Genomic DNA, 20,689 nt, shown 5'->3' with positions numbered 1-20,689 from the left:
TGGAATGGAACCCAGAGGTGTCAGTTGACTGTCGTGTGTTGCAGGTAATGAAATTTTGCAGTCCTGTTCCCTTAGCCTGAGCATTTCTCACTTTCTTCTTCCCCTCCTCATCCACTGGGCTAGTTGTAATTCATCCTTTAGGTTACAGCTTAAATATAATTTCATGTGGGGCACTGTCTCTGACTAACACCCAACATGCATGCACACCCACAGGCCCCAACCTGGGTGGTATGCTTTTCCATTGCCATCTGATTGCATCCTGTCCTTAACCCCTGCTTTAGCATGTTTCTCTCAGTGTCCAGTTGCCTGTTTGCTTGTCTTAAGAATGTCAGTTCCCAGAGAGCAGAGGTCGTATCCAGTCCACATTTGCATTCCCGGTGCCTAGTGTAATACCCAGCACAGCGTCATCACTCTGCACGTGCAGCAAACGGGCTAGAGGGGTGATGCCAGGATGCAGAATGGGAAACCTGAGGGTGGGCTTCAAGCTGTTTGTTCATTACCAAACACATCTTCCATGTTCACTCGCCCCTTTGGGGCTTTTGGCATTTGGTAGCTCCTAGGTATAGTCACCTCCTCTTTGGAAAGTCTCAACCCTGCAAGAGAAATGAAATTACTGGTGTCCCTTACAAACTTTTTTAGCCTCAACTTTTGTCCAGGAAATTGAGATTTTTGTCTTTGAAAGGTGAACAAAACTTTTATAACGAATTCCTTTTATGCTTCCTTCAGACTTGGTCACTTGCGTAGCAGCATCTCTACCTGTGGCAGATACATACTTGTTCAACAGGTGTGAAGGCATCAGGCTGGCCTTTCTGTCCCCAAAGAGATGATCTGAGGCCCATTCTATATGAGACAGGTTTTCAGCTGACTTGCAGGGACAAAACAGATTAAAATGGAAAAGAGCATCTAGAGGAGGGTAGAAAATCATACTTTATGCCTGAACTTGACCTGCTTTATAATGCCCTGGGTGAAGTCTAACCAAACAGTATTATCTGGCAGACCCTAAGTAAAGGTGTTTGTGGTCTCTCTTTTAGTCGGTACAGATTTGTACCTCCTTTACTGATTCAAACGCAATCAGCCGTTTCAGGTATCAGAATAGTAGGACTCAATCTACACACAGATAAACTCTGTTCCGTTCAGTGATAGCAAAATGGATATGGATAGCAAAATGGTGCATCACATGATGACCCCAGGGAGCCAGAATTCCCCCACAGGGTACTCACGGTGCCACTAGAACACTCCCAAGCTCACCGCTGGATTTTGTGGAAGGCATATGCTAGCTTGCATGATCCATCTTTACTATTTACTACAAGAAAGGAGCCCACAATGGTGTGTTAGTTTCTGCTTTATAACAAAGTGAATCAGTTATACATATACACATATCCCCATATCTCCTCCCTCTTGCATCTCCCTCCCTCCCACCCTCCCTATCCTACCCCTCTAGGTGGCCACAAAGCACCGAGCTGATCGGTGTGCTATGCGGTTGCTTCCCACTAGCTATCTATTTTACGTTTGGTAGTGTACGTATGTCAGTGCCACTCTCTCACTTTGTCACAGCTTACCCTTCCCCCTCCCTGTGTCCTCAAGTCCATTCTATAGTAGGTCTGGCAGTTCCTTAGTAAATTAACGTAAAATTACCATATGACCTCGTAATTTCATTCCTGGGTATACACCCAAAAGAAGTGAAAAGGTGCTCAACAAAAACTTGTACATAAACATTCTTAGCAGGACTATTCACAATAGCTAAAAGATGGAAACAACACAAATGTCCATTAACTGACAAATGGATAAATAAAATATTGTTTGAATAGAGTACTGATACATGCTACAACACAGATGAACTGTAACATTACACTACATGAAAGAAACCAGTCACAAAAGGCCATATTATATAATAAGTATGAAAATAAATATTTTATTTTCACATGTTAAAAAAAAAAGAAAAAGAAAAGAAAGGAGCCTAGAAGGATGCATCTGAAACCCTGAGCCCTGAAGGTCCTCACTTGCACGTGGCTGACTTTTGCTAACTTTCTGCTGGTTCCTGTCCCCTTGCTCTTCCTTGCCCTTGAGATTTTCCATTCCAGAAGTGAGTTCTGGCTCATTCTTCATTATCTGATTTATCACCGTAGCCATGGATCAAGTGATTGATATTTTCTGCTTGTCGTTACTTGTTGAAATATCAAGTTCCCAAGTGCCCGTTGTAGGATTGAAATCAAAAGAAGATAATAAGAAACAAGTCCATGATGTGGTTTTCAAAACTGTAGAAAAGTTTAAAAATATTTCTTTGATGCCTTTCCTAGACAAAATAAATGCTTTCTAAATTTTCACAGAGCAAGGACTAAAAAGGAGCAATCATTATATAAATGATTTGAATGATAAACTCTCAGCAAGTAGATATCTATTAGTATATAGACCAAAACTATTTCAGAGTAGCAGTTTTAAACATTAACCTTTCTTTTTTATAAAGCATTAGTTAAGTTTCAAATTCCCCCATTTTATTTCATAATAAAAACTAAAATAACTCAGAAGTAAATTTTGGTGCATTTTCAATCAAATGCAAATTTTCAATCCCAAACTGATATCAGTAAATTTAAGAGCAATAAGACAGAGCCAGATGCTGACAGGAACCAAGGCAGTGGGAATTTAAAAAGTACCAGACTGCTTTCCCCATGTATCTTCCAGCCCTGCTAAGAGATTCATCATCTTAGGAAGGCAGATTGGACCAGGGCTCTGCAGGAACCTGCCATCTGCACAGGTTCCACGAAAGCAGCCTAAAAATAAGGCAACATAGCAGAGTGCAGGCCCTAGAATCACATTGCTTTAGTTCAAATCTCAGCTTTCTTACTTTGAAGAAGTGATTTAAATTTCCAAAGCTTGTGTTTTCCTCATTGGTAAAATGAGAACCATGAGTCTGCCTGCCTTAAGCTTTGTTATGAGGGATTAAATGAGATAATTCATCTAAAGTGCTCATTTAGCACCGCGTGGGACACACAATAAGTCCTTATTAAGTGTTAGCCACTACTAGAAGTACCAAAACAAACAACCCCCAGAAATGAAAACAAACATTTTTCAGACACCCTTGAATGTATCTATTTTCTAAAATTTTCTTAAAGATCACTAATTTTAAGAGCTTTCAATTGTAAGTAACAACTTTTTAAGGTTACATTTCAAAAAAATTTAATGCAGGGCTTCCCTGGTGGCACAGTGGTTGAGAGTCCGCCTGCCAATGCAGGGGACATGGGTTCGTGCCCCGGTCCGGGAGGATCCCACATGCCGCAGAGTGGCTGGGCCTGTGAGCCATGGCCGCTGAGCCTGCACGTCTGGAGCCTGTGCTCTGCAGTGGGAGAGGCCACAACAGTGAGAGGCCCGTGTACCAAAAAAAAAAAAAAATTAATGGAGATTCCATAAATGATATTTTATTCAACATAATTGATTAAGCAGTGGATACATTGTGCTGGGCTCTGCAGGGAATACAAGTTAATCAAATAGCATGGGGTGTTTTTTTTTTTTTTTTTTTTACCCCAAGGGGTTTATAATCATCGTGTGAAACTTCACCAACATCTGAAAAATTAGAGAATACAAAATAGAATTGATTTAAGTACCTTTAGTTTATAGTGTTTCTAAAGTTTCTGTAGCATCTATTTGGACCCATCATTAATATACCTCTCTAACAAATGGATCAGGGTTGTTTCTTAATATAAGAAAATAGAAAGGAAAAAGTTGAAGTACAATAGCTTCTCAAAGTGCAATATAGTTTACAAGGAGTCATTCACTTCTGATAACGTATAGGCAATCATGAGAATTTATGCCAAAAAGAAACGTTTCTTAACACTGTATTAGAGAAACCAATTGTAGCCTGACTGCTTTTTCAAGTTCAGAAAGTCTGTGTTTGCTCTGTAAGCCCTGGCTTAATTGAATATGGTCAATCAATAAGGACTTCCTCTTCTCTCTTGTCTCTGTGACATTTACATCAGCTTTATTTACCCCAAAGTCTATCACCATGTGATTTAGCTTTTTTTTTTGACACGTGATCTGAACTATAGTACAAAGGGTACCTAGGAACTTGACTGGCTAGTCTGAAAGAAATCTTCATTTGCATGTCCTAACTTAAAAATAATCCTTAAATTTAAATGGCATATCTGAAATGACTCAGAGAGTCCTCAGACCAACAAAGTATCATATATTTACAGCTCTGTATTTTTCTCTCTTTGTCAGAAGATCACCCATGTGCAACCAACCATCCATCAACAAAGCCACCCTAACAGGTAAGAAGGACCTGAGAGATTATTCTTCTCACATCTAGGAAAAAAGTATATTTTCCAAGATTCAACCTTATTAGCACCAATTTTTTCTGCAATTCTAAAATCTTTAAGAAATTAATCCTTTCTTCTCTATATTATCATTTTTCTCACTGATCTCACAAGCTGTCCATTTAACCTATTGGAAAAATTTAACTGATGTGCCATTTTTTTAAAACAAGTTAAATTTTTGCTCTTACTTGGTTGAGTGTTGCTCTGGGCATTTGTATGTTGAGAGATAGCATTACCTTCAAAATGCCGACCATGTTTCCGAGCTTGTGTTATCAGCATGATGTTAATATACAGTAGCTTGGTTTAATGAAAGTCAAAGCATAAATAAAAGGTACCTTCTTGGTTAATGAATTTCCCAGTTGTGTGTAGGAAGGAACACCATTCCAGTACTCCTGATTTGGACCCAGAGAGTTGAGATTAAATTCAGTCTGGGAGAGGAGAGAAGAAGTACTTTTACAATACAGAAAAGTTCAATGAGATCAAAAGAACAGATGTTTGGGGAAGAGAATTGGATGGAAGGATGAGGGGCATAGAGGTCAGAAGAATAAAATTACTCTGATTCCTATTAGTCTATTTTAGACATGGAGCTTGACCTCAGCTGAGCCAAAAACAGAACAGATGATCTCATTTTGCTAAACCTGAAACCAAATTGAACTCATTTGATCATTTCTTGAAACCCCAATTGATTCATTAAAATAATTGCCTGGAGAAGAAAACCCATGTTTTCTAAAATTATTACCAGAAGACAATTAACATATTCTCCAAACTAGACCAATACTTCACTTGATTCAAGTGTCTTCCTGGGACTCCAGCTCATAGTATGCAGAGGAGCTCATTATTACATTATTAGTGACTCTACTTTGCTTGAAAGTTAACTTCATCATGTCCAGTCAGGACCTTTCAACTGGGCTCCTTTGTGGTCACCACATCAAAGTGATTCTGGGACAGTAGTTAATGTTGGTCTTTCCTGAATGCCTTTCAAATGGGACTTGTATTCCACTGACTGTTACATTATTGGTTATCTTCCATGTGTATCTTTCAAGATCTTATTGATGATGATTTTCAACTGGCATTTCCTAGTCTTATGTCTGGTTTACCCATTTTCTTCTTGGCATTGGTCAAGAGATGAACAATAATTGAAATTCCTACAGATTAAAGTAAGTTCTTTGAGTAACAGATTTCTTCTTCAGAAACCCCAATTTAATATGAAAGAGCCCAAATCTACCTGGGGCCTCTAATGAGAGAGACCTTATGGAACTTGGTCCCCAGCCCTGTTCCCAGCACTAGACCTGACCCATATAAAGAGGGAGACTGTCACCCCCTTTATCTTTGCAATAAGTAAGACTCCTCTGACATCACAGTTTGTGCAGAACTCAGTGCTCTTTTGGTCCCTGAAAGCTTGTAGCTTGAGGTCACATATGAGCCAGCCCCACAGAGCATCCTACCAGAAGAGCAGCTGCAGGTACCAGTGGAGGCTGCTGTGTCCACCAAGAGGTGGTGGGTGCTCTGTGGTCAGGGCAGCTGTCCGGCCACCCTGGCCAACGTCTGGCACTGATTAAAGAAGGAGTAGCTGCACTCAGAGGGCACAGACTTGGCCTTGAACACATAGGAGAGGCCCCGTCGAAGCTTCCAGAAATTTCATGTAGTGCTGAGGCCTGGAAGCAATACCAGAGGGGACTGTGAGACACAGAACTCTGGGCTAATGTGGCCTCATTTGTACCCACATGATCTTGACCTGAGGCCTGGGGACCGTGAGGCTCTAGAAATATCTTATTTAGGAAGGGAAACTAATTAACTGTCATTAAGGGCTTTGTGCGGCTGTGTTCATCCCAAAGCACAACAGGAAATTAAACGACTTGTGAATGGAAGCCTTTTTCCTTGCCCAAGAATAGCAAACCAAGGTGAAAAAGTCAGATGGGGGGTGAGAGAATGAGGGCAACAGCAAGGGACATTCCTCTCTCTGAGCTCATTCTGAAAAAGTATGCCCTGAAGACCATAAATCATGAAAACAGTAGTGGTTGAGACTTCGATGGAAGACTTCAGACATACAGAAAAGGTGGTGCTTGTGAATTCCTGCCCTCAGCAGCTGACTGCTCAGGACTTAACTCCAAGTTGCTCCCTGGCAAGTGAGTGCAGTGGAGAAGAGTGTTAAAAAGAGTCAGTGGGGCATGCTTGAAGAGGAACTTGGCCTTCTTAGAAATTGTTCTTAGGTTCTAGAGGAACAGTGTAGCATGCAGGTAAGTTTATGTTTGGTCCAAAAGGCCGCTGTGGTGGACAGCGCCAGGCGCCTCTGGAGGGCAGCTCCATAGAACAGCACTGACAGGGCGCTCCTGGAATTGGGGGGCAGGCAGCGGGAAGCTGCTCTGCATGTCCAGAATCCAAGCCATATTCTATCATGATAGCTGTGTGGCTCTGGGCAGGTTACATAGCCTATCCCTGCCTGTTTTCCCATTTACAAAACAGCGATCATACTTCATACAGTTATTGCTAAATAAATGAGTTCATTTGTACAATGCTCTTAGCATAGAGTAAGCACTCAGTGCATCATTTTATTCTTCTTTGTTGTTGTTTTTATTGGTTTTTGTTTTTAGGATTCATGCTGTACGTAACTAGGGGCGATAGAAAGGACAGGCCAGAGAGATGAGAAAAAGAAAGGGAAGAGCGAAAGACCAACTGGGAAGGTCATAGGAGTAAAAGTTACGGATCCCCCCCCACAAAAATGGTCAAAATGCACACACTTCCTTTGTGCCTGTTATAAGTGGGGCCTCTAATTGCTCCCAGCACTGTATCCCGACCTCTCATCACAGCCACAGGCACCAGTGCCTTTGTGGTGTGGATGATAAACTGTTGTTCAGGATTATTTTCAAAGTTGAAGAACTTATTTTTGAGTCACAGAACTTTGAAGACAGAAAATTAACTCTCTGTAAGTCAACTCCTTGAGTTTTATAAAAGAAGAGTTGAGAACTTTAACTCTCTCTCTCTGTCAGACTACACCTCTAAAACTGGCTCCCATAGAACCTAGACTACTCTTTTCCCCCTTAGAGGTTATTCCCTTTGACATGTGTTAAAGCCAGGAAAGTTTGATTTTATATCATTAGGGTTAAAGCATGTTAGTTAGTTGCCAGATTTTATATCTATACATAATAGGTAAATACCTAGCTCTACAACGATTTAACAATTTTTTAAAAAATAAAGTTTCCAATTGTGCATTTAGAAAAGAGCCTTCCCGCTAAATGGCTCTTTGTCCTTTAGTGCGATATAACAAAAAGACTGGTGTGTGGCATTTGGGACCTGAGTGCAAACCCTGTCTCTCTCATACGCTTATTCCCTCGTTTGAAGAACGGAGATAGGAGTTCCTCTCAGTGCTGTTGCAGGAATTCAAGGAGGTACGTTAGATGAGGAACAGAAGCCTGTCATGAGTAACTCACCAAGTGTTTCTTCCTACAGCCCTCCTCCATGCCTGACATTTTGTTGTTGTTCCTAAAGCTATTTTAAAAACGGGTAGCGTAGGGGAGGAGGACCTTGATGATGTGGCAGCCTTACTCGTGCACTTCATTTATGATTTTGTTTGCAGACAGTAATGATGGGGCATTTTTAGGAATCCCTATACTTAGTGCAAGGCTCACGTGCATAGGTCCTTAGCGGATGGTGAAGAGCAGAACTAAAGAGTGTGTTGAAACATGAGAGGGCAGCAAAGGGTCAGAGCTGCCCAAGCCATACCTGCGTTGTGACACTGAGCCCTGGTCTTGGTGTAGAGCCATGTCTTTTGGGGCACAATTGGTTCTCTTGAGCATTTCATTTTCAAATGCTATTCACTCAAGGAAAGAGTTCTGTGGCCATCTCATGAGACCTTGTCACGTCTCCACGATATCACTTTACAATGTTTGTTATTTCCATATTTTCTGTCCCTTTATTTAATCGTATTTAAACTGAGGATTTTCATGTGAGAATGTAACTGAGAGAAAATTTATTTAAACTTCTCTATGTTAAAGATGAGAAAACTGAGACCTAATGAGAGAAAATGCTACTTAGAGGCAGAGCCAGGAATAAATGCAGGACTCATTTTTGCCAAGCCTAGGATCCTTCTTATACATAACCCTATAAAATTATCCATCAAATTAGGGTAGCCTTCAGACCCACCATGGAAGTATATGTTTTGGAGAAAGTAAAAGAAATCTTACAGGATATTGATTTCTGGGTAATAATTATAGCATTGGATTTTCTTTGTATATGGCCCCCAAAATTTGAAAATATCCTGTCCCAATTTCTCACTGGACAGGTCTTTGTATTTAGAGCTATTTTTTAAATATCCACAGCCTATATCTTAGAGGCCCTCAGATAAGTAAAGATTGGCAGACTAAGGAGAAAATACAACTTCTATCCATGCAACAAAACTAGTACAATTGCCTACTCTTTACCTGTAGAGGGAGTGCAGGGACAAGCGTAAAATAACGCAAAAGTAGTTTTAGTCCAAAAAAAATTTTGGTATATCTCCACTCACATTTTTTGCCCTGAATATTCCTAACTCCTTAAAAAAAATAAAATAAAAGAGTGCATTTTCAATAGAATTTAATCTGTTAAGCAGAGGATTTAAAAAGTAAACTATCCAAATATACTAGTTAGTCAGAATACAAGAAGACAGTTACTCTTGTTTGTTTATTGTTCTTCTAAAGCACAAAGCAGTTTATAAAATCCATTGAAGAAAAAAAAAAGCAAAGATTTTTAACTGGAACAGTTATTTTGTTATTACCAGGACTAATCATTTAACACTTTGTGCCACTAAAGAAAGGAAACTAAACAACTACTTTATGTGACAATAGCAATGCTAGTGACTTATGTAGGTTTGCCTTTTAAATCTGCACGTGCATGCACGTGCACACGCGTGTGTGTGAGTGTGTGTGTAATAAAAACAACTAGTGTACATAACGTGAAAAGAAATATATATATATATATATATATATATATATATATATATATATATATATATATATATATATATATAAAACATATAGTAGTTGGAAGCACGAGCTGCTAAAGAAGGCAAAAGAGACCTCAGTGAGAGCAATACGTAAGGGCTGAGGGGACATCGAACTAAAAATGAATGTTAGGGCAGCGAGTGTGGGAGGAGGATGAGGACCCAGCCGTTGCCCTGGAAGTCTCACCCTCCTCCTCAGCCACTAGCAGGCACTAGCTTCATCATGCAGCTCTTTTTCTCCTTTCTTTTAACAAGAGCAAAGATTGTGGCAACGCTTTAATGATTACAGAGAATGAGTGCGCAGTAAGCTCTTTTAGGAATGTGATTGAAGAATGCTGAGTACACATTATACTTTAATAGCTTTAATAAAAAAATAAAAATTGTGTATGTGAGTGTTAGACATTGGCTTTTGCGGGGAATTTTTTGCTTGTTTTACTTTTATATTTAATACATCTGATGCATGTGGAGTATTCTAAATTTTCTGAGCCAGAGGAGTTTACTTTTACAAAAATCCCCATATTAAAAAGACCTCTCCGGGAAAAACATTGAACTAAAAGATTTGCTTAAGTGCATGGAGTATGACTACTTGTTACTTAAATTTATGATCTTTTAGAGGGGTCAAAGCCTGATTTCTTCCTTATAGGCTAACTTGTTTTGCCTTCTTATACTTTCACTAAATAAGTAGAGTTATCTCTATTAATTTGTAAAAAGACCAGGTCTTCCAATCACTTTTTGACCAGGAATTGATTAAAGTTATATTTGGTTTTCTAAACAGTAAGAAAACAAGTGAATGTCACAATCATGGGAAAATATAATTTATTTGTAACTGTACTGCCTGAATATCTGCTCTGGGTATTTTGTTATAACTTTAATTGAAACAATTAAACAAAACTGCATATTCATTGAGTCAGAATAACAAAAAGGTTATGAGTGAAACCATATAGATTGAAAACCCAACTTTCCTCTTACTAGCTATGTAATCTTGGTCAATTTACTTATATTCTCTAAGCTTTCATTTTCTAATCAGTAAATTCTAAGTCAGTGATTAGCATAGTGCTTGGTACCCAGAATGTACTCAACAAATATTAACTATCATTATTGCTTCAATTTTATTATTATTATTACTATTACCATTATTATACATTTGGTCAACAAATATTTTCTGTGTACCTTATATGTGGCATGCAATAAGGTAGGTGTTGGAAATAAAGAGATGAGTAAAAGGTGACTACTGGCTTCAAGGAAGTCACATGGGGACACCAAAGGGAACCATGAATAATTAACAAGCTAAGTGCCACGACTGAAGCAAATTCAAATACATATATGTATTTGAAGGAGAGGGCAAGTGATTCTACCTAGGGGAAGCTCCCTGCTGAACTTAGAAGAAGGTGGAGTTCTCCATATGGTTAGAAGGAGAACACCTCATGCCAAGGGACCAACAACAGTGAGTGCTGGTTCAGCTCAGGGGACTGGGGACAGTAAAGAACAAAAAGAGTTGAAAGTGTATGGGAGCAACAGAACATGATCTCCAAGAGTAGATTAAGGCAGTAGCATGAAAAGCATTAGAAGTCAGTGTAAATAACAGTGGACTATATTTTACGGGCAATGGAAAATCATCAGTCATTTCTAAGCAGAGGAACAAGTACATATGTTAGAATGACAATGTTGGAAGCTGCATAGAAAACAGATTGAAAAGAAGAGAGACTAGCAGCAGCCTCATACTCATCCAAAGGCCGTTACAGGCCAAGTATCCCCTGAAGATCATGTGGATCTGAACTGGGGTGGTGGTGTTGGGGGTGGAGATGAGGAAATGGATTCACAAGTCTTTTCAGAGAGTTGGTGAGTGATTAGATTGAGAAGTGAGGGTAAAGAAGAGAAAAATGAAGTCATACACACAGGTGTTCATCACAGCATTGTGCATTTGTACAAGAGACTGAAAACAACCCAAGTGCTAAATAATATGTGAGTTCTATTTAAGTATCAAAAATTCCATAATAAAAAATTTAAATAACTTATTCATGAGAAAAATTTTATAATGTAGAAAAATGCACCTAATTTAAAGAATATATGTTAAAGTTCTAAGTAAGCAATAGGCACACATTTCATGTATTTTAATTATGTATATTGTATTTAATTTATGACATTTTTGGATGTTGACTGGTAACTAGCAAAGGACCATTTTACATAGAATCTGGTGACAAACTTGTAAGTATCTCTCAGATCAGTTTTCTGTTTGCCTCTCCTCACTAGAAAAGGTACTAACGAGACACTGCCAAATGACCTTTCAATATTATTGTGCCCCAGTGAGCATTCACTGTATTTTCAGATAATAATATGCCTTAGATAGGGCAGCACTCATGGTGGTTATTGAGCTTATGACAAGACAGTTCTATTATCCTCCAGTCGATCAGAAAAGCTACCATGAAAATAGAGGCATTAAAGTCACCAAAGTCCCCTTTAGCCTGTATCCCTTCCTCACCACCTCGAGTTAGAAAAATGCAACATTTCCCAAACCTGCCTGATCTAAGGAACCCCCAAGGGATCCTTGAAAATAAACGTGAAAAAACAGATTCCAAGACAGTGCAGAACAATATCTTTGGGATAGGGCTCAGCATCTATATTCTTAACAAATGCTCCAAATTAACGAATCAGACAAATTTGGGAGAATAATCGGATACTGAATGAAGTAGGCAAGAGTGCTGCTCTGGACAGTGTTGACGTTTCATTGCTGGAAAGTTGTTGGAAAATCATTGTCTTTCTGGAAAAGGTATATAGTGACACCCACACCCCCCATCCAACAAACAACACAGCCTAGGATAAACAAGATAATATGTGTGAGGTGCTTTGCGATTAGCAAAGGAAATACAAGGTGACATTATTATCTGTGCCATCCTTGTCATCATCCCTGTTATCTCTCCAAATGTATACAAATTTTAATTAGGCCAGCTTGCCCCTCGCCTAGAAGAAAATGAAGTATCATGTCCATGTTTGCGTATGAGGGTGGGAGTGAGTTTGGGAAATGTTATGTTTAGTAACTGTATTCTTTTTGTCTTCTCACACACTGTACCAAGTCTCCTTTAAAAAAAAGAAAGAAAGAAAGAAAGAGAAAGAAACAACAAAAGCTGCATTCTTAAGTCACTCCCTTTATCCACAAAGGGCTTCCCACCCATGTATGCCTTAAAAAGTATTCCCCTGGGCACACTCAAATACAAGACTGTGGTAGGGCAAAACAATGAAAATTCCTTTGGGTCTAATTTCCCAAATTTTCCTAGTTGAGTGTTACACTGAGTTATTTAACTCTATGAATAAATGAGGATTTCACTCAGCATTCTTTCTTTCACTATCTCAGAAAATGCTTTTTTAAAAATTGGATCTATTATTAATACTAATATTAATAAAAATTAACATTTTCTGACATTTGATATCTATTAAAGACTCTACATGCATAATCTCTTTTAAATCTTATGATAATTCAATATATAGCTTCAAATGACAAAGTGTAGATTAAGTATGACTCAAAGGCAGAAACTAGAGGCTTCCCTCCCTTAAAATGTATTGATCCATGTGCAGAAACACACACAACCTGCTGTCATCTTCTCCCCAAAGTTATTCTTTCCTTTCTTTCTTCTTTTTCTTTCTTTCTTTCTTTCTTTCTTCCTTCCTTTCTTTCTTTCTTTCTTTCTTTCTTTCTTTCTTTCTTTCTTACTTTATTTCTTTCTTTTAAAGAAGAGACAGCAGAAAATGAACCTACGTTGTCTATTACGGAACATGTATGAATGGAGGGTAGGATGGAGGATGGATTAGATCTGTGGATACAGAGCAACCCTTTGGGAAACCCTAAGGAATGAGTTTTATAAGCTAAGGAAAGGATTTTTGCTTGTGGGGTAGAATTCCTCAAGCCTTCAATTCTCACAGTTCTCTTCCTGACTCCACTGAAGTGCCTGTGTGATAGCGCCCAGGGCAGGAGCATCAACAAGGAAAGGACCCCACAGTGTGTGTGAGCAGTGAGGATGTCAGAAGGTTCGGCATAGGGCAGTGCTTGAGCCTCTGCACTCACCTTGCTTCTAGGACCGGTCACTGTTAATCCCTGAGATAACAGTTTCTACCATGGGGTGATATTCATCTTCTCTTTGTGTGTAGACTCACCGTAGGCTCTTCATCTCCATTATCATTTGCTTGGGTACCAGTTCTAGCCATGACATTCCCCAGCTCTCTGTGCCACAAACACACTTCCTCTAGATATTTCTGATGTCTACATATCCAGTGCTTTTTAGTGTGCTATCTTCTCTTTTGTGGTTCTTTTTTGGCCCTGTTGGCACGCTGAAAGCATTTCTAATTCACTGGACTGTTTTCTTCTACCTGCCTAGCAAAACAAATGGATGTTCACGTCTTTTTTTTTTTTTTTTCTGGGTATGTTTCTGGTATTTGCATATTGCACACTGAATTGTCCACGTGGAGAACTTCATTAATGGGTTTGCTCCTTCACTCATTCAGTCACTTGGATGTAAAAGACTGTGCTTGCAGACCTACTTGAGAATGGACTTGAGGATATGGGGAGGGGGAAGGGTAAGCTGTGACAAAGCGAGAGAGTGGCATGGACATATATACACTACCAAATGTAAAATAGATAGCTAGTGGGAAGCAGCTGCATGGCACAGGGAGATCAGCTCGGTGCTTTGTGACCACCTGGAGGGGTGGGATGGGGAGGGTGGGAGGGAGGGAGACGCAGGAGGGAGGGGATGTGGGAACAGATGTATATGTATAACTGATTAACTTTGTTATAAAGCACAAACTAATAAAAAAGAAAATAAAAAAATAAAAGAAACCTCTAATAATGAAAAAAAAAATAAATAAATAAATAAAAGACTGTGCTTGGGCTCTCAGGACCCAATGAGGTATAAGATACCTCCACCGAGCTTTACGACCATTATCCTAGAGGTCTGTGGAATTTAGAAAGATAAAATGTGTTCTGTTGAATGACAGAGAGCATTAAGTAAATAGAAAACAGAGGGTTTGTAAATGAGTGGATAAATGAGTTGATAAAATAAGGAAAGTAGGAAGAAAGGGAGGAAGGAGGAAATTGATCAGGCTGAGATCGTTTTCTGAGAGAGCCAGGAGGCTGTCTACAGTGTGATTTAGCTTAGAGACTGGAAAAAGTCTGGGAAACCACTTGAGGAACTTAGGGGAAACTTAGCAACACAAGAATGTAGAGGAGTAAGAGTAGTAAAAGAAAGGTTTTCTGAATCACCAAGGAGGAAAATAGCAAACGATGGGTCGGGGAACTGAGACCTCAGTTGAGGAAGATGTGACGGACGGTCTCTAAGATGCTTCTTCTGTCACTGACTGTGCTCTTTTAAATTGTTTATGTAGAAAGAGATCTAGGTTTTCTCTTCCAGCAGGTTTTAATTTTGTAAAAAATTTCAAAATGTTGTATGTTTTGTTTGCTTGTTTGATGTACAAGTCAGAATGTACATAGAGGAATAAGTGCAGGGCTCAGAGGTCGGGAGGTCTGGGTTTCATTGCTGGCTCTCCTGCTCACCCACTTTGTGACCTGAGAAAAGTTACTCAAACGCCATGAGTCTTTTCTGTTAAAAGTGTTGAATAATAATAATAACAACAACAACAATAATAATTGTGATAATACTTTCCTGATTTTGAGGAACATACAGGACAATCCATGTAAATATTTTGTCACAGTGTCTGGTTGTGTCATTCATGCTGATCCTCAAAGTCGTCATCTTTGTACACCGTACACTTTTTTCTCCCTGCTGCCATTGATAAAAGCATTGGGGGAATGGCTTTAGAGACAGTTTACAGGCCATACAAGAAAAAGCCATCTTATTGGTTTACCGTCATGCTTCACTTTTGACCAAAAATATTAGTTCCAATATGATTACCAACCTTAGTCACCAAATAAGATATCAGATTAGCCTGGATGAGGCTAATTCTAAAAATGTAGCCACTCCAAGGGATGAGACAATTTTGAGGCATTTGAGAGAAGTATAATGTGGACTCTGAAAGCAGTTCCAAGACAGAGTGTCACATCGTTAGAGTGATGGCAATATATGGAATAAGCACACGCACACACACACACACACACACACACACACATATGTTTTCCCAGTTGATACTTTGAAAGAGATAACTTCCTCTGAATTCTATGGGGTGGAAATGGTCTCATCTCTAGGACTCCTTTTCACTTTTCAGCCACACCTCATAGAGTCTGTGTTTCTCCAGATCCTCACAGCCAGGTTCCATTCACTGGAAACTGCTGAAGGTGCCATAGATAAAGGAGAGGGCTGGTGTGTCCCAGCCCACTGGCCAGGGAGAGCTTCACCCCTCATCCTTTCCATAGAACGGGCAGCAGAGGACATGAGCCTGGCACTTGTCACACTATTATTTCTCACTGCCTCTATTCAGTTATTATCGGGCACCTATAGAGCTTCAGCATCCTGTTCTTTGAGGATTCCATACAATTCTCTCCTAGGCTGGTTTATAACCCCGCCTTCGATAACGGTGTATCAGCAGTGACCCTCTGGTTGCAAGATAAAAACCAACTCTGCTCAGTTAAGCAAAATGGGATTTAGTGGAAGAATCTTGGGAGAATTTCCGATTCCCTAAGAATTAGTGGGGAGGCTAGAGGATCAGAGTTGAAGAAATCAGTACATCTTCAGAGTAGTAGAAAGCCAAAAGGTAAGGGAAAACTCTCATGGCAGGATCAATCAAGTGAGATCCCTGCAACTGCTTTTAGTTTCTTTGTTACTCTGTTTAAGAGTCAAATTCCAGTGAAGGGGTCCAGTGGGTCTAGTTTGGGTCTTGGGTCTTGGCTAAAGGAGAACAGGGCATCAGGCTATTTCACCAGACCACGTAATAGGATGTAGGGGTGAGAGCCTAAGTGATGGGGCCAGATTACGTGGATTCGTGTTCTACTTCTGCCACTTTCAGATGTTTCTCCTCAAACGATTCATTTAACCTCCCAAAGCCTCAAATTCCTCATTTTTGAAGTGGGCAGAATAATAGTAATTATCTCCTAGGGAGTTCGTGAAAATTATTTGAGATGACATTAAAGAAAAACTAAGCACAATGCATGGGCACATAGTGAGTACTTGATCCTTGTGGACTGTTTTCTAGTTAGGATTATCTAATGGAAATGCCAAGTAATTTCCTGAAAGAAATTAGGGTGCTGTTAGAAAGGGGAAATAAATAAGTGCTGGTGGGCCAAAAATAATTATTGATTATAGGGGAATAAGAGGGTTGGCCTCAATCCACGATTTATTTTACTAATATATTTCTCAGTAACCTGCTCTTTATTATATTAAGGTTCTTAGAGATGCAGGATGGTACCTGTTCGTTAATGTATCCCTGGGAACTCAGTTCCTCTGAAGGCACAAAAATCATGTGACTTCCTGATCATTTGATCCACACCCATTTATTGATGCCTCCCTTATGCTTAGATCTAGACAGGATGCCATGGCCTGTGGCTTCTGGTTTGCTCACAAGTGTAGGAATCAAAGTAAGGAGTAATTTGCCTTCCTCTGATCTTTGTTTAATAGTCATCTAAATGGACTGTTGTCTAATAAGTCACCACCTAATTAGGTTTACTTTAAGGGATACAGGATTATAGAGAGAGAAGGATTATTTTTTAAGCCTCTCCACTTCCTGAGAACAACATTGAAGTAGGCCCCAGTGTATGAAGGAGCTGGCATTCTAAATTCATCCGAAGGTTCATTGTTTGAACTTTAGAAAAGAGTATCCGCACACTGGCACTCATCAAAGGCCCCTTAGAACCAGCCTATGTATCTCCATTCCAGGAAAGTGCAGGTTTTCCAAGGAGAGAGAATCTGAAGGAGAATTTGAGGTCCCCGAGAAAAGGCGTTTAGATCCATCAGTGGGATGAGACGGGCTGAAATCTCTGAAGGCCGATGGAAGGTCACTGTGGAACACTGCACAGCCTACCCACTTGGAAATTCAGAGTTATTGTGAAGAGGAGAGCCCAAGCCCAGGCTTTGGGAAGCTAGATAGACAGAGTGTCATGCGCCAGGACAGAATCAGTCAGGCCACACCTCACTGCCCCATGGCTGCTGCCTCCAAAGCCATGGAGGTGCTGACCTCTGACTACATGCTGCCACCTGCCCGCCACACCCCTCTACCTCACACTCTGACTGAGCTTCTGAAACCACCCAGCCAGCAGCAGGCCCTGGCCTCTGTCTCTAGCATCTCAGCCCTGACCGCCGTCTCCATTACCCCTCACCCAGGACCAGTCATGCCTTCCCACTATACCTTTTCCAGCATCCAGCCTTCCCCAGACCTGACCAACTCTGGCCTCTCCTCCAACCTCACCACACCATGTCACCCAACACCAGAAAGGCATGACAGAATTGAAACCGGAAATGGAGCCACCCTGAGTGTTAGTTTCTTACAAAGGTATATATCTTTTTCCAGGGGTGTAGCTAGTAGGCATTGTAAGAGGGTGGGCTTTGGATTCCTTGAATCAATACAGAGAATTCTAGCTATGCCACTTCTTAGCCATTTGACTTTGGGCAAGTTATTCTGTAAGCCTCAACTTTCTAATCTATAAAATGTAGGTAATAACAAACCTACCTCAGAGGGTTACAATGAGGATTAAATGAGATGTATAAGCACCAAGCCTAGTATCTGGCACATAAGAGAAACTCAAAATGAAATGCTAATTCTTGAATAAACTTTTCTTTTTTCTTGAGTGTACTGTGACACTTCCATCAGTGAGTTTCAGAGGCAAATGAATCCTCTTTAGATCTGGAAGCTTGACACAAGGAAGAATGAAGTAAAGAAAACAACTGAATTTCTCTTAAAAGCATTTTCCCTTACTAACTTTTCTTCTGTTGTCTGTGTTCATAAGAAACCAGCTATGCCTGCAAAAATGTCTGCCTGTTTCCTTTTCTATGTGTTTAAATTCCTAATTGTGCACACAATCTTAGTCACTGTATTTTCACGTGCAAGCAATTAAGACTCATTTAACAGCCTTCCCCCTGGAAGGTTTTGTTCTCCATCTGCCACAAATCAGATTCCTTAAGAACATGTTTGATTTTGAAACAATGTGAAAGTACTGTTCATTTTGTTCAAATTTCATTTATGTACCATTTTTTAAAGTGATGTAAATGGACAGCCACAAAAAGCTCAGCAGCTGGTCAAAACAAGACTTCAAAGAAACGATTGAAATGGGGCAAAAAAAAATTTTTTTAACTAATATGCTAGGACAAAGCCAAATAAAAACCATAGTATGATAAACAGTCCTCAGACATATTCCACTCATAACAAATATTTACTTTACAACAGATTTCAAATACAGGAAAATGGGAATGCACCCCAGTTCCCATTCTGAATCTTGGAAGTCTTGAGCTCACAGCAATGAATGTGAGGAAAAAGGGTAGAAGAAGCCAGGAAAGGGGAAAACAGGAAAACATTAGATTTCTCAGGCTTTTTGGAGAAACATGGTACAAAGATACACATTTCAATAATATTAACCAGAAGAATCAGACAGATTTATATGACTCTTTGTTGCTGTACACCTGAAACTAACACAACATTGTAAATCAACTATACTTGAATTTTTAAAAAAATCAATTAGATAACTAATTTCTCCTTCACCACAGGTGGAGTCCATTTTTGTTAATTTGTTCAATAGGTTTCCTTACTTTAGAACATCAAATAGAAGCTAACACTTGGTCAAATTAAAGGCCAAAAAAAAAATTGTTAGGTTCTGAACACAAATAAGTGTCTGTGAATTGGTAACAAAAATTCAGCAAACCTTTAAAAAGGATTAGATTTTCTAGAAGAGTCTCAAAATGCCATTTGAAGGCAGCTTGCAAAAAATATTAGTTTTCGCTACTTACATTTCCTGTTGTTGCGGGACTTGAAACAAAAAACCAGCAGAGTTAATGCAGTCAATCCCTATTTATATATTAGTTGGATATTTTGTCCACCATCTTCCTGAGGCTTTATGAGCTGAATTGTTTTGATATCATTCAAGGAAACGTTCTATAAATGTTCAAAGTATTGCGGTTATTTTGGGCAGTCACACCTGCACGTTTAAAATGCCTTTTGTGCAGAATGTAGCCCAATTTGCTTTCAAATCAGACCTTCAAAGAAGGGTAGATTTATACCTGTGACAGATCCCCTGAGGTGCTTCCCTACAAGGAAAAGTTAAAGCTAAGAGAGCCACTCCCACCCACCATCTTTGTGTCTTTGTGCTTAGGCATCAAATGACATCTCTAAAAAGAAGAGCAGAGAAAACATGAGTACCTCTCTGCTGGAGATCCAAAGCAAGATACAGGTCTTCTGGAAGAAAGGGCACCTAAGAATTTGCAAGTAGTTGGTAAATAAATAGAAGGAGAAGGTGAAAATGGAGGAGTCCGCACCTTTCACGAACAGTGAATATTTATTAAAAGGCAACTATTTTATAAGAGCAGCTAAGCTCAGAAATCAGAGACATCTAATGTCTGTCGTTAAAGGAGTTAGTTCTACTGTAAGGTGTAATTAAGAGTCAAATGAATGGTGTGCTACACATTTAGGATAGTGGTTCACAAACTTATCTTTATTAGAATCACCTGGGAATCTTTTAAAAGTTCCAAAAAGTGAAGGAAGAAAATATCAAAGGTTTGGAGACCAGTTGGAGGACAATGACACTGTTCAAGAATAAAGTCCAATAAAGGCCCTACACCAGCAAAGTAGCTGGATATTGGGAATATAAAGGAAGAGGAAGAGATAGTTGTAAAAGATGAAAGAAGGACCATGTGTAGGATTTAGTAACTACCAATTGTATGATTTTATTGAGTGGACGTAAAATGGTTCTGAAACATATGAAGATTTATAATCTTATATATGGGATATATAGGATTATATATAGGATAAAAATAGGTTGATACTTGGATTCCAATGTAGAACTGAAGCCTGATTTATCTCAGTGCCTAGATTACCTACATTTCATTTAGGAGAAAATGTTCTATATGTCAAATATTCTAGAAAACCAAGGATCATAATCTTATATTAACTATTTGGAATAAAAATCTTTAAAAGGTGTTATGTTCCTTCTTAATCCCTTAAAGGCGTGTACTGAGTGTACTTAAATCATTTTTAGTGGCTCTGGTCATCATTATGCACATCTGCTTTTATACTTCTCTGTCATTCGCAGATGCCCTTAATGATCTGTGGACGTTTCCCCCGACTGCAGAGGCCCCCAAACTTGGCTGCACTTTAATTTCTCATCTCCTGCTCCCAATGGCCATTTCTTTCTTTTTTTTTTTTTTTTGCTGTATGTGGGCCTCTCACTGTTGTGGCCTCTCCCGCTGCGGAGCACAGGCTCTGGACGTGCAGGCTCAGCAGCCATGGCTCACGGGCCCAGCCTCTCCGCAGCATGTGGGATCCTCCC

The 20,689-nt window shown here is 39.6% G+C and overlaps 1 protein-coding gene across 2 annotated transcripts in view; it reads left to right on the top strand.

Moving 5' to 3' along the window:
* PDE4D (phosphodiesterase 4D) overlaps window positions 1-20,689 on the top strand; it is a 578,516-nt gene that overhangs the window by 379,470 nt on the left and 178,357 nt on the right. For both annotated transcript variants that reach the window (XM_060092912.1, XM_060092913.1), the window contains exon 5: window positions 4,213-4,262. In XM_060092912.1, the coding sequence (XP_059948895.1) occupies window positions 4,213-4,262 (50 nt within the window). The remainder of the gene's footprint in view (window positions 1-4,212; window positions 4,263-20,689) is intronic.

Source organism: Mesoplodon densirostris, chromosome 3 (assembly GCF_025265405.1).
Source record: "Mesoplodon densirostris isolate mMesDen1 chromosome 3, mMesDen1 primary haplotype, whole genome shotgun sequence".
Taxonomy (NCBI): domain Eukaryota; kingdom Metazoa; phylum Chordata; class Mammalia; order Artiodactyla; family Ziphiidae; genus Mesoplodon; species Mesoplodon densirostris.
This window is presented reverse-complemented; position numbering and strand designations above follow the sequence as displayed.